The sequence below is a fragment of the Triturus cristatus genome, chromosome 7, assembly GCF_964204655.1.
Source record: "Triturus cristatus chromosome 7, aTriCri1.1, whole genome shotgun sequence".
NCBI classification, from domain to species: domain Eukaryota; kingdom Metazoa; phylum Chordata; class Amphibia; order Caudata; family Salamandridae; genus Triturus; species Triturus cristatus.
The window spans coordinates 239,024,175-239,037,981 of record NC_140590.1 but is presented as its reverse complement, the minus strand read 5'-3'; the positions used below and the strand labels follow the sequence as shown (position 1 = coordinate 239,037,981).

Sequence of the window (13,807 nt, the reverse complement as noted above, 5' to 3'; positions counted from 1 at the left end):
ACTAGGACCTGTATTCTATTCTGGTTTCCTCTTGTTGATGTGAACAAGAGTGCCTATTTCTAAAACGCTCTTTTACAAGTGCCTTTGAATTGACTTAGATTTATTTGACATACTAAATAGATGAACTCGGACCCAACAAGGCTATCTCCTTTTATTCCCGCAGGAAGAGGCCTTGGCTAGGAGCTGCAGACAGAGCATTTGCTCGGTGGCTTCCAGCAGATTACGAAGATAGAATTTCTGCTCCTCGAGGATGGAAAGAGGGAAAGAAGTATTTTGGATATGCCCTGCCACTGGTAAGAGCTCATGAAGAATTGACTTTTCGCAACCTGTATGTGACCTGCAGTTCTCATTAGTTTAAAAAATCTCAATTGTAGAGGCGGGAAACAACCTTTACAATGCAGTCATTACAACGCACTACCTTTACAACACAGTCATTACACCACAACATCCTTTACATTGCATGCCATTACAATACAGTCATTACATCGCATGTCACTACAACGCATGTCATGACAACGCATGTCACTACAATGCATGCCATTACAATGCATTATAAGGTAAGTAATGGGGAATAGTAATTCTTACCCCTACACTATCCAACACTTACCCTACTGTTGCACTCACTGGAGTAGGAATAGTAATTTTTACCCCTACACTATCCAAAACGTACCCTACTGTTGCACTCATTGAAGTGGGAATAGTATTTTTTACTCCTACGCTATCCAACTACTTTGGCCCTAAAAGTAATATGTGTTGTAATGGTATGCGTTGTAATGGTATGCATTGTAATGGTATGCATTGTAATGGATGCGTTGTAAATGTAGTTTCGAAAAATGCATTGTGATGGCATGTGTTGTAAAAACGCGTTGTAAAGGATGTTGCGATGTAAAAACTGCATTGTAAAGGCATGCGTTTTAAATGTTTACTTTGTAACATCATACATTCGTAGAGGCATATATATCAATGATTTGCGTCGTCCAGCCACCACATAAGGTGACGCAAAACCTAAATGAGATTTATCAAGCCATGCAAGGCCACCTTGTGTGGTCTTGAGTAGCTTGATAAATCTAGAGTAACGAAAGGCACCATGAATCACTGCCTTGAGTTACCCTAACGCAGAAAGACGTGCCATGGGTGGAGTGTTGGTGTTCCCTTGCATCCACCCATAGATTCTGACACATTCCCGGATTTAACAACATTGGTAGAGCTGGGAATGCGTCAGAATTGTGCACCTCCCCACCAGAGGAGCAACAAGGAGAAAGATATATATTTCTCCTCAGTGTTTCCTCTTTTAAGTGTGACCCTATATAATTTAAAGGCTATTATGATAATCACTGTAGAATGTTAGTTTCATTCAATCTGCAAATCTGACACAACAGGATATTCAAAGGACAACATCAGCATCAGAACATGTGAGCCCTGGCAGTGATAACCTCAAATTCTCAGATAGTGTCCTGTAGTAAGCAAGACATCAGTCAACCCTATTTGTGATTTGTTTATAATATATGTGGGCCTGCAAATCCCATTTAATAGCCTGTGTTAAGTAGAGGCAGAGCCAGATTAATATAAACAGCTTTATTCCAAGAAGAAAAACACCACCAGTTACATGACTGTCAGCATCGGTAGCTCTCCGCAAACTGTCCTCTAATCGTCATAGGATGGCTCCAACTATTCCAAAATGGAATAAGAGGTTAGTGCCAGGTGCGAGTATGCATACACAACACATCTTTCCCCTTTAATAACCCAAAACAAAAAAACCAAAACAAAAATGAGAAAAGCTTAGACTCTAAGTTAAATAGACAACTTATTCCTAATAAGAGCAACAAAATCTGACCTCCACCCTGGTCTCTTGTCAGTATGTTTGGGCAGAACTTTGTCAGAAGAATTGTGACCACCTTGATCATCCCCACTTGGTGTCAAAGTGTTTTCTACATGACTTTCGGATACTTGTGTCATGACATTTTCAGTTTGTCAAAGTGCAATCACATTGTCTGTAACAATACCACATCATCAAAACTATCACGGAATTTGGTACATTCCTTCTCATACAAATGTCTTTTCCCTTTCAGGACAGCAATTCTGCTAAAGTTCCACACTTTGCCATTCAAGAGTCTCACTGAATTCTTCAATACATCCTTCACAATAAAAGGTTCGATTTACTGACTGTCCCACTTCCTCACGATCCACGTTTTTTTCACCTTAACAAGCATACCACTTCAAACTACAGGGTCCTTTATTGATCCTTTTTTTCCAAATCAAACCTGCGCTTGTTGGTAACACGAGTTCTCTTTATTCTCTCTCTCACACCTTCTCTAAATTTGTGGACTTTACTGTAGACTCCAATAACCAAGAAAGATTGCTTTTAGTTCTTTTAGTCATTAGTTGTAGTCCTATACTTCCACATTGTTTATAACACTTGTGTTTCCCACCTATCACTTTCCGCACCTGCAATTTGTATGGTGCCTTTAAGCACTCTGTTGTGCAATGTGTAAGGCCTACTCTCTGAAAATAATTCTTCACCTTATTCGACAAAAATTGCTCTCCATTATCAGTGATGTTAAGCACAGGCAAACCTTCCTCGCTGAACACATCATCAAGGAAGGAAAACACAGTATCTGTATCTACCCTTTCCATAACTTTTATGAGTGGTCATCGTGAAAGTACATCAATATCCGCCACAATATATTTGCACTTGAGACCAACTGGCACCATAATATCCATTGCAATGGTTTCCCATGGGTTATTAGAAATAGCATGCTCTCCCATATTGGACCTCGATGTTTTCAAAGATTTGTCCGCGTTGGCACAAATAACACAACTCCTAACCATACGTTCCTAAAATGTCCAACCCTGGCCACCAAAAACCTTTCTTCACAGACTATTTAGTTGTTACAATACCACTGTGCCCCTTATGACCATACATCACAATGGTACATCTTAGCCCTGTAGGAGGGACTGCTTTATCTCCTCTCCAAATAGTACCATTGACATATGACAATTAATTTCTTACCTCCCAAAAACACCTGAACTCAGGACAAATGAACGTTTTAGCAGGCCAAACTCTAACAATATCATTTTGTACTTCTTGCAAAGTGTTTTCTTTCAAATATTCTTTATCCCAAACTTCCTTTTCAATAGGCATTGCGCCTTCATCATGAACCAAAGTAATGCGATAATCATCCCATTCACCCGGAATATTCTCTTTTATAGGTAAGGGCAATCCAGATAAGAAATCAGCCATAACATTATCTCTTCCTGGTACATACAGTACTTTATATATAAAGTCTTGAAGTCTCATAGACATTCTAGCAATCCGCATGGAAGCTTTGATCATCCCTTCCATGGTAAGTAAACGTACTAATTGTTTATGATCGCTCCTGATTTCACATTGTTTTTCTCATATAAAAGACCTGAAGTACTCCAATGCCCAAACACAAGCCAAGGTCTCCCTCTCAATAGCAGAATACTTTTCTTCAGTAGGAGATAATGCCCTAGAAGCATACGCTATTATGAACTCACCACCCTTCTCAAGTTTCTGTGCTAGCACAGCACCCAAACCTTTAGAGATGGCATCTGTTGTGATGACACAGGTAACTGAGGGTCAAATCCACTCAACGCAGCAGCCCTCACTATCGCTATTTTCACATCCTGGAACTCTTTCTCATACTCAGCATCCCACAAAAACTTGCTCTCGTTCTTTAATAATTGCCTCTTATAAAATGTCCTGCACAAAAAAATCTGTATATGCTAAGTTAAACCAAGAAACAACCTCACATCATCTTTGGAAACTGAAAAAGAAGCTGAAAAAATGGCCTCAACTAAATCAGGTTTGGGTTTGATTCCATTCTCACACAGAACAAGTTCTAAGTATGTAACTGAAGAGACAGCAAATTTGCACTTTGAGTGTTTCACAGTTACTGGGTTCCTCATAACGTTTTCACCACTTTCTCTAAAATGTTATCATGCTCCATTTAGTTTTTTCCAAAAGTCAGAATATCATCCTGGAAACAAACTGCATTCTTACAGTCCCCAGAAAGATTATGCATAATGTGCTGAAATACAGTAGCCGCTGAAGCGAGTCCAAATGGCATCCTTTTATACTGGTACCAGCCAAATGGTGTGATGAAAGCAGTATAATGTTTGCAACTGTCATGTAGTGTATGATGTGATGGTAGGCAGCCGACAGATCATTGGATGAAATTAATTTAGCTTTGCCCACCATAGCTAACATTTCAGAAATATCAGATAAATGGGTGGTAGGGGAAACTGATTAATAACAATATTATTGTTAAGGTGGCGCAAGTTGATGCGTAATCTAATATTGCCATTATCTCGCCTTGTGACCACAATGGGAAATACCCACTCTGAAGACTTAATTTTTTCAATGTCTTCCTCTACTAATTTTTTAAACTCCATTTCTACCTCATTCCTCACCATTATGGGAATGTTCCTTGCTTTATAAATATTAGGGCATACATTCTCCTTTAAGCAACAACGAGAATACCGCAAACACCGCTGCCTTGTACCACCGAGACTGTATGACCTTAGAACGATTGACGAAAAACAGCCTTCCCCTGCCAGATCTGGCTGACTGCCTTCCCCTTTCAGCCCTGCTCCAGGGGTAGGTTCCCTTATGGGCTTGTTGACCAGATTTTTGTTCTCCCCCTCTACCGACACTTTTTCGCTAAATTAATGGGGTTCATTCCTCAATCCTCCATCTTGCGGTCCCTTCAGTTTCTCAAATTGACTCTTTCCTCTGGTAAGCGCCTTGTGCGCTCTAGTCTGACCATTGCATACATTGATCTCCCCACTTGAACTTCTGCACTCCGCTTTACTCGTTTGGTCACCATTATGCTCCCTTTCTCAACCTCATCCCTATCCATCCCTTCCCATTTCTGATCCAACCTGATGCAGCGAGGGGTTGGATCTGGATGTTGCTGATCTTTTTGACACTTTGCGTCTTTTTCTACTCACTTACCCTAACTTTGTGGTGTTCCGTTGATGTTTGATCCTCCATGCCTAGTTCTGTTCTATATTCCGACTCCCCTCTATCAACCCTCCACGCACCATTGGACCTGTTTTCTATGATATTTACGGCTCTAGTAATGGATGTAACTATGTAACTCTGCTTTTCTCCATGCCATGATTTGTTCTTGTAACTGTTGTAACTATGTAAAAATGTAACTGATTTAACTATGTAAAAAAATGCTTACCGTATGGAAAGGGCTCTGATACCTCCTGGTCTAGCCAGCGCTACATAAAACTTCTTAAATAAATAAATAACAAAATAAATAAATAAATAAATAAATAAAATGATCCTATTTTTGAAATTGACTAACTCTCCAATACCACCTTTAAAAACCTCAGGAAACTTTTTTAACATTTCCTCCCCATAACCATTGCAAACACCAACCACCTTAACAGGATCAGGACTGTTTGGATTTAAGATGATGTCAAGTTTCCCTTGCACAAACCAACCTAAAACTGAAGGCCCTTGTTCTGATACATAGAGCTTTGTAACACATTCACAGCTTTTTAATCTAAAAACCAGCGTTCAGAAAATAATCCTTTCTATTCTGTCACCAGAATACCCCTCTGGATGAATATCTGGCATCTCCAAATTGGCTCCTAATCTCTCAACAAACTTGGATTTCCATACATTCTCATTGACAATAGAATAGGGAGACCCAGAATCAGCATTAATCTGAATCTCCACTCCGCCAATAGTCATGTCCCACATTAAATTCTACAGGTTGCTCCTTCATACTCCCACTCTTCTTTGTGTACTCTTCACACATCATTCACACAACTGCCACCTACTTTTGCAACAATCTCATTGTCTTTCACAATATTTTCAGACTTTACAACTCTGGCACTACTACTTGACATCTCAGCCTTCCTTACTACGGCTAAAATGCAATCAAGATTAGCATCACCCACAATCTCTCTTGGATAGCAGGATCATTTAAATGCCTATCCAACTCATCCCTGATGAAGTCCTCCTGTAACCAACCAAATTTGCAATCCAAATATAAAGTCCTGAGCGCAGAAACATAACTATCCACTGATTCATCAGTGCCTTGCTTTCTCTGAAAGAATTTGACCGTAAAATTTCTATGCAATCCTTTGGCGAAAAATAGCAATCAAAATCAGAGGGACTGATTCACAGAACTAACTTAAGACAAAATCCTAAACTTACTACTTTTGGTATTCACAGAAGTTAGGATTTTGTCTTAAGTTTGTCTTAAGACAAACTTAGGACAGACTTAAGACAGACATAAGACAAATTTAAGACAAACTTAAGACAAACTTCAGACAGACTTAAACAGACTGAAGACAGACTTAAGACAAACTTAAGACAAACTTAAGACAAAATCCTAACTTAAGTCTGTCTTAAGTCTGTCTTAAGTCAGTCTTAAGTTTGTCTTAAGTCTGTCTTAAGTTTGTCTTAAGTCTGTCTTAAGTCAGTCTTAAGTTTGTCTTAAGTCTGTCTTAAGTCTGTCTTAAGTCTGTCTTAAGTTTGTCTTAAGACAAAATCCTAACTTCTGTGAATACCAAAAGTAGTAAGTTTAGGATTTTGTCTTAAGTTAGTTCTTTGAATCGGGCCCACTGATCGCTGTAACAAAAACATCTCTATCACCACCACCAACAGCCTTGTACATTTGATAAAATGCTTTAAGCCCCTCAAGCCCTACAGAATGTAAGAAAATTACTTTTTTATGTGTAGCTGACATCTTTCCTTGAAAATCCAATGTCTCAATGTAGTTAAAAAAAATACGCTTTCGACTTGGGCAACTTCATACGAGGTGAACAACACGCAGGCCATTGGGGTTGAGCCAAGGTGTAACTCTGTGCTCACATTGCTGTAATGGACAAAATACACTAAACTTAATATAGGAAATGAAGAGAAAAAACATTAAGAATAAAAATGGTACTCCAACAATCACTCTTCTGCTCCTGAAAAATATTCTGGGAAGTAACAAGGGAATTGTTCGCTAGTATAATAAACAAGCGTCCAAACTTCACCCTTATACAGGTAAATAAATGGCCCCAAAAGATACAAAGTATTATGAAAGATGTCAAAGAATCATGGAAGCTTCAATGTAAATTCACACAAATGTTAAATCTGATTAATTAAACTAGCTCACCGTGGAACTCCAGAATCCTTAAGGTCGTAAATATGTAGATTACTTCATCCCGTGAACCTGAACAATGAGAAATGCTGTCTCAGCGTGCTAAAATGGTCACACATAACACACGTAATCACGTGATGAAGGGAAATGTGAACATGCTTACATCACTCGCCCAGCTTTGCGTATGCGCACTGTTTTGTCTATGCATTCCAGTATAGACAAGAAAGATCCAAGAATGGAGCGCACCTCACGGAAGGTTCCGGGAATGGCAGGTAACTTTCTAGAAAAATGCCTTATGGTGCCCTAAAAACATGGTGCAAATCCAAATGAGCACCATAAGAAGAAGTTGGGAATGCAGGGGCACTCTTGAGTAATAAATACACCAAAATCTGTAGCAATTTTGTAGATGTATTCGTAAGTTGAAACACCAATGGAGCATATCATCTTCAATGCTTCTCCTCAGCAAGCCATGGCAAGAATGCTGGTTGCCAAGGGAAAACGTTTGAAGAATGGAACATACAACTTAAACAAATACAATGATCGCGTAACAGCACGAGATAGACACTAGATACACAAAGTGATTTAAAGTGAAATACATAACATATCTTCCCCCTTAAAGGATATTTTAAATGATGAGAGAAAATTAACTAAAATGGTCATCATAGACAAAATCAGATAACCATTTTGGTTTCATACGAGTGCATGCACAGCGACTTCCTTCTCCAACATCTACATTTTCGTTACTACAATCTCCAACATCTACACTTTCATTACTAACATCAAACATGTTATCCTTTCCAATAGAAGATTCAGGTTCAACATGAATAATGTCAGCATCTGCATTAACGTTGGGAGTAAAACTATTAGCGTTTTCAAGATTATCACTGTAAACAATGTCATCATCAAAATCAAAATATTGCAAATTACCATTTGAGGGAGAACTATCTTGTTCCTTACTGTTGCTAAACAATTCAATGTTACTTTTCAACACAGCAATGCGTTTAAGATTCCACACCTTTCCATCATTTATTTGAACCGCATTGCGGGTAAAACTTTCACAACTTTCATAGGTTCTGAAAATTGACTCTCCCCCTTTCTTACCTTCCACGGTTTGTTAACTTTGACCCAAGTGCCAACTTTAATGTCACACTCTTTTGTACCATGTTTGAGATCATAAACTTCTTTGTTTCTAAGATGTTTTCTCCCAATCCTTGACCTTAAAACATCTACAGGGACACAAGGTTTTGAATTATTAAAGAACCACTCAGGATTACACTTTGTTCTGACGGTTCTTCCCCCTCATTACTTCAAATGGTGATACTTTTAAAGCATAGTGTGAAGTGGTTTTGTACATCCAAAGAGTTTTAAATATTTGCATCTCCCAATCACACATATTGATAACAGCCGAATAATAATCCTTTTCAATTTTAGAAGTAAACTGGACTCCATTATCAATAATGAGGAGTGCTAGGAGTCCTTCACCAATAAAGACACTGTCTAAAAATCTTAGGACTTGCTCAAAATTCACTTTTTCAACAATTGTAAGTACTGGCCATCTCGAGAAAATATCAATAAGTGATAGAATATATGTGCTTTGAGTGCTGATAGGTCCCATAATGTCAATGGCAACAGTGTGCCAAGGTTGCCTGGGAATAATTGGTTCTGACATAGCAGGATTTAAGGTAATCAGAGATTTATCAGAGTTGGCACACCACACACAGTTCCTTACAAATCTCCTAATGCTTAAGTTCATACATGGTCAGCAGTACCTTTGTTTTGTTTTGACTATACCACCTTGACCTTCATGATACATTTTGATTATATTCAATCTGAGCTGTGAAGAAGGTATGATTTTCTCACCTCTCATGATATTACCATGAAGTACTGATAATTCATCATGAATTTCCCAAAACTGTTTAGATCTTTTGAAATACTGTTTTTTGGGGACCACCCATCAACAGTAAATATGATTATTTGTTGTAGAATTTTGTTATCATTGGAAATTTCATTTTTTTACTACATTTAAACCATGATCATTGACCAACACAACTTGGATGTTTTCCTATTCATGGTCAGAGCTGTCTTGTAATTCGGTAGGCATGTGTGACAAAAAATCTGCCGCCACGTTTTCTTTCCCTGGAACATAAACAACTTTATAAATGTAATCCTGTAATTTTAAGGACATCCTGGCAATTCTAGGAGATGCATTAAATAACCCTTCAGTGGTAAGTAGTCCTACTAAGGGTTTGTGGTCACTTTGTACAGTGCAAGGTTTTCCCCATACAAATGCCCTGAAGTGTTCAAGGGTCCATATGCATGCTAGAGTTTTCTTCTCTATGACTTCAGTAGGTGATAATGCTTGTGAAGCGTAAGCAATAATAAAGTCCTTGCCCTCTTGATTAATTTGAGATAGTTCTCCATCTAAGCCTTTGTTACTAGCCTCTACAGTGATACAATTATTAAGGTCAGGATCAAAAGTACTTTATGCAGGTGCATCAGCAATGGCTTTCTTTTTTTTTTTTTTTTTTTTTTTTAAACCGTTTATTACAAAACTCAAAAAATATACAAAGATGGGCCTACAACCTCACGGCCGGCCGCTAGCAGACAAAAGGAGCATATGATACACATTGTAGAGCGTGTGTTGCGGATGAGGAAAATGCACAGGAGTTAGCAGCGTTGATAGCCACACCATCCGGACCCCACTGTACGGTTTCATTTTAAACTGAAAGAACAACCAGAAAAACAAACCCACAAGGCAATCCACAATCAGAAATAGCAGCATGTGCTCCCCTGAGAGGGGGACCCTACCAGTCCATAGGAGTATCAAGAAGGGGAAGAGATCAGGACTAGGGCTGGGTAAACTCAATGCCCGGAACAAGGAAGATGGGTCGGCTAAGGGGATGGGGCTGGCGACGGATCGGGCAATAACGGCGGAGCACAGATTCCCCCGCGATAGGCATTCCAGGGGCCCCACACCTTCACCCATGTCCCAGGCTTACCTCTCGCCACATACACCACCTTTTCCCGAAACATGCACCAATCCATATGTTCCTTCCAGGCCGAGACAGTCGGGGACCTCTGGGATCCCCACAGTTGAGCAATATCGCGCTTGGCCACCATATATCCCAGAGTCACCCACCACGTCTGTGGCGCCGAGTAGTCGGTAGGTTCCCACACATTCAACAGGCATCTCCTCGCTTCGGGTAGCAGCACCACATGCGTAACCACACGCAGGACCTCATGCACACCACGCCAGAATCGCTCCACCTCCGGGCATTCTCACAATATATGCAGAAAGGTCCCCAAAGCGCCACACCCACGCTTACACAACCCGTCCACAGCATAGCCCATACGCAGGAGCCTTGGCCCCGTCATGTAGACTCTGTGGAGTATCTTGAGCTGGACGAAGCGAAGGCGGGCCGGTATGGCCACCTCTTTCGGGGAGGCCACCGCAGAGGTCCAGTCCTCGTCGTCCAGCTACAGTCCATCGGCAACCCAAGCCTCACGAAGGGCAGTCAGCAATCCCGAGCGGTCATTGATCAGTTTTTTGTAGATCAGTGAGATCGTGCTGTCCGGAACGTGCCCATCCAGCACTCTATCCTCCAGGGGGGAATACTCCGGGATGGATGCAACGTCCGGGAAGACGGAGCCCAGTGCATGACGGATCTGCAAATACCGAAAGTACTCCCTGTCATGCAACTGGAATTCCGTCTGCAGCATCTCGAACGTTTTAAATCCTCCCCTCGTCCAGAGATCCCCCACTTTGCTGATGCCTATCATGTCCCACTTCTCGAAGCCCTTCGAGGTCCACAGGGAGCCCAACTGCTCCGACGCGTATAGTGGTGATGCCCGGGTCAGACGGTCCTTCCACCCCATCGCCACATTAGCCGCGTGACACACTCGCACCATGACACGCGTGGGGCCAGTCAGTCGAGCATCGGGCGCGCTGGAGTAGAGCGCTCGATTATAGTCCCCACCCGGGAGTAGCATCTTATCCATTTCGAATGCCGGGTTTAAGGCGGGCCCGTACAGGCCGTGATTAATCGCAGCCAGCTGGGAGGCCCAATAGTACCGTTTGATATCCGGGAGGGCAATCCCTCCGTCATACCATGGGAGCGTCAGCTTCGCCAGGGCGATACGCGGCCTCCCGTCCCAGAACAGGCGGCGCTGCAGACTCTCCACCTCGCGGAAGTAGCGCGCTGGGCCGAGGTCCATATTATTCTGTAAAGCGTACAGGAAACGCGGCAGAGACATCATCTTAAACAATGCCGCCCGGCCGAGCGGCGAAAGCGGCAAGCGCCGCCAGCGCGTGACATCTTCCTTCAGGCGCTGGAGGGGGGAAGCAAATTCCGATCATACCGGGCCTTCGGGTCCAGAGTAATGAAGACACCCAGGTACCGAAATCCCTGCGGGGCGATCTGGATCGGACAGCCCCGCGGGAGAATAGGAGCCTCCCCAGAGAGAACATACACGCACGATTTAGCCCAGTTGATGACAAGGCCGGAGTTACGACCAAATGAATGCAAAACATCAACCAGTACTATCAGTGATATACGTGGGGAAGCTAGGTACAAGAGGATGTCATCAGCGTATAGGGATACGCGGTCCTCATACTCGGGGGTCCAACGGAGACCACGAATAGAAGGTTCCCACCGCAGCCACTCCGCCAGGGGCTCCAAGGCAAGCGCAAAAAGGAGCGGCGATAAGGGGCAGCCCTGCCGCGTGCCCCGGCCCAGCTCGAACGGAGCCGATACTCTACCGTTCACCACCACCTGCGCCAATGGGCCCGAATACAGCAATTTGACCCAACTGATGAACCCTTCGCCAAAGCCAAACTTCGCAAGCATCGCCCAGATGTATGGCCATTCAAGCGTGTCAAACGCCATGGTGGCGTCCAAGGACGCCAAAATGGCCGGCACCCGTATGTACTGAACACGTGCGAGCACCCCATGTAAACGCCGCAAGTTAAGGGCCGTGTTACGATGGGGAATAAAGCCGGACTGATCCTGGTGAACCAGGTCGCCCACCACTCCGACCAGCCGATTGGCCAGGACCTTGGCGAGAATTTTGGGCTCCGCGTTCAGTAGCGAAATAGGCCGATAGGATGTAACCCGGTCCCGAGGTCTCCCCTCCTTGTGGATAACCACGATTGTAGCCAGACGCTGGTCCAGCGGGAGGGAGCCCACCGAGTGAGCCTCCAGGAACATCGATCGGAGATATGGTGCCAGCGTATCCGGTCGCAACTTGTACAACTCGATGGGGAGACCATTAGGACCCATGGCCTTGCCGGAAGCGACCGAACGTATGGCGAGGGCGATTTCGTCGGAGGTTGGAGCGGCGTCCAACGACACTCTGTCCTCCTCCGAAAGGGAAGGCAGCGCGATATCCCTGAGCAGGGCACGGGAATCCTCTTCAGAGCGGGAAGACACCGGGGAATACACCCCACGGAAATAATCCGCGAAGCAGGAGACAATTTCTTCTGGCTCAGTAACACACACACCGTCCGTTTTCTCAATCAGCGGGACTACACGACTCGCTCTCTCCTTTTTGTCCAGCCACGCAATCAATTTACCAGCCTTATCACCCACATCATACAGTCTCCCCTGTTGCTCTCTACTGAGGCCCCTGGCCGCCTCCGTGACGAGGGCCCGATAGGCCGCTTGCTTGAGTTGGAGAACATGTAATATGGCATCCGTCACCCCACATTCTAGATTACCCTCCAACTCGGCTATCTCGGCTTCCACCCGGGTCACCTCCTCCCGCTCGCGCCTCCGGGTGTGGGAAATAAGGGACAGGGCCTCTCCTCGTAGTACTGTCTTGAATGCCTCCCACAGTGAGACAGCCGAAGGCACGGACCCCACATTCTCGTCAAAATAGCGCTGGAGGGATTTAATCAATTCAGCACGAATGGTGGGGTCGCGCAGGTACCAGGGATTGATCGGGACCACCCTACCCTCACCCCTCAGAAAAAGATCCAGGTGTAACAGGAGTGGGGAATGGTCCGAGATACCCCGTGCCAAATGGCGCACCTCTCCCACCCTCCCAACATAGGCCGCCGGGACCAGGACATAATCTAGTCGTGAGAGACTCCCATGGGCCCCCGAATGGAAGGTATACTGTAGCTGCGTGGGATGTTTTAAACGCCAGCAATCCACCAATCCCAAAGTGTCCAATAAGCCAGATAGCCACGCCTGGGCCCGGGGGAGGTCCCTAGGGGGGTGACGATCCACAGTCCCGGAAACCACCGCATTGAAATCCCCCCCCACCACCAGAATCCCCCCCGGAAGGCCAAGGAGGAGGCGCCCCAGGTCCGCAAAGGTAGTCGACTGCAGCCCCGGCGGGACGTATACTGACACAAAAACGACCACTTTGCCCTCCATCCTACCCACCAAGACCGTGTAACGTCCCCTGTCGTCATGGAGCACCTCATCAATCTCCAACGGGAGCGAGTTCTTAATCATGATGCCCACACCCCGTGAGCCAGACGTGAAGCCCGAATGGGCCACTAGGCGATAGCCACGCCGATTCATGGCGCAGAAGGAGTTGCCAATGAGGTGTGTCTCCTGCAGAAAAACTACATCGGGCGAGATTCGCTTCAAGAACTGCAGGACCACACCACGTTTAATCCTGTCCCCCAGTCCATTTACGTTCCAGGACAACAGAGTTAGTTCCCT

At 44.0% G+C, this 13,807-nt stretch overlaps 1 protein-coding gene across 1 annotated transcript in view; it reads left to right on the top strand.

Moving 5' to 3' along the window:
- The window catches only part of LOC146809304 (eosinophil peroxidase-like), a 188,026-nt gene that overhangs the window by 57,431 nt on the left and 116,788 nt on the right, over positions 1-13,807 (top strand). Inside the window, exon 6 of the mRNA XM_085616114.1 lies at positions 164-293. Within this exon, the coding sequence (XP_085472240.1) occupies positions 164-293 (130 nt within the window). The remainder of the gene's footprint in view (positions 1-163; positions 294-13,807) is intronic.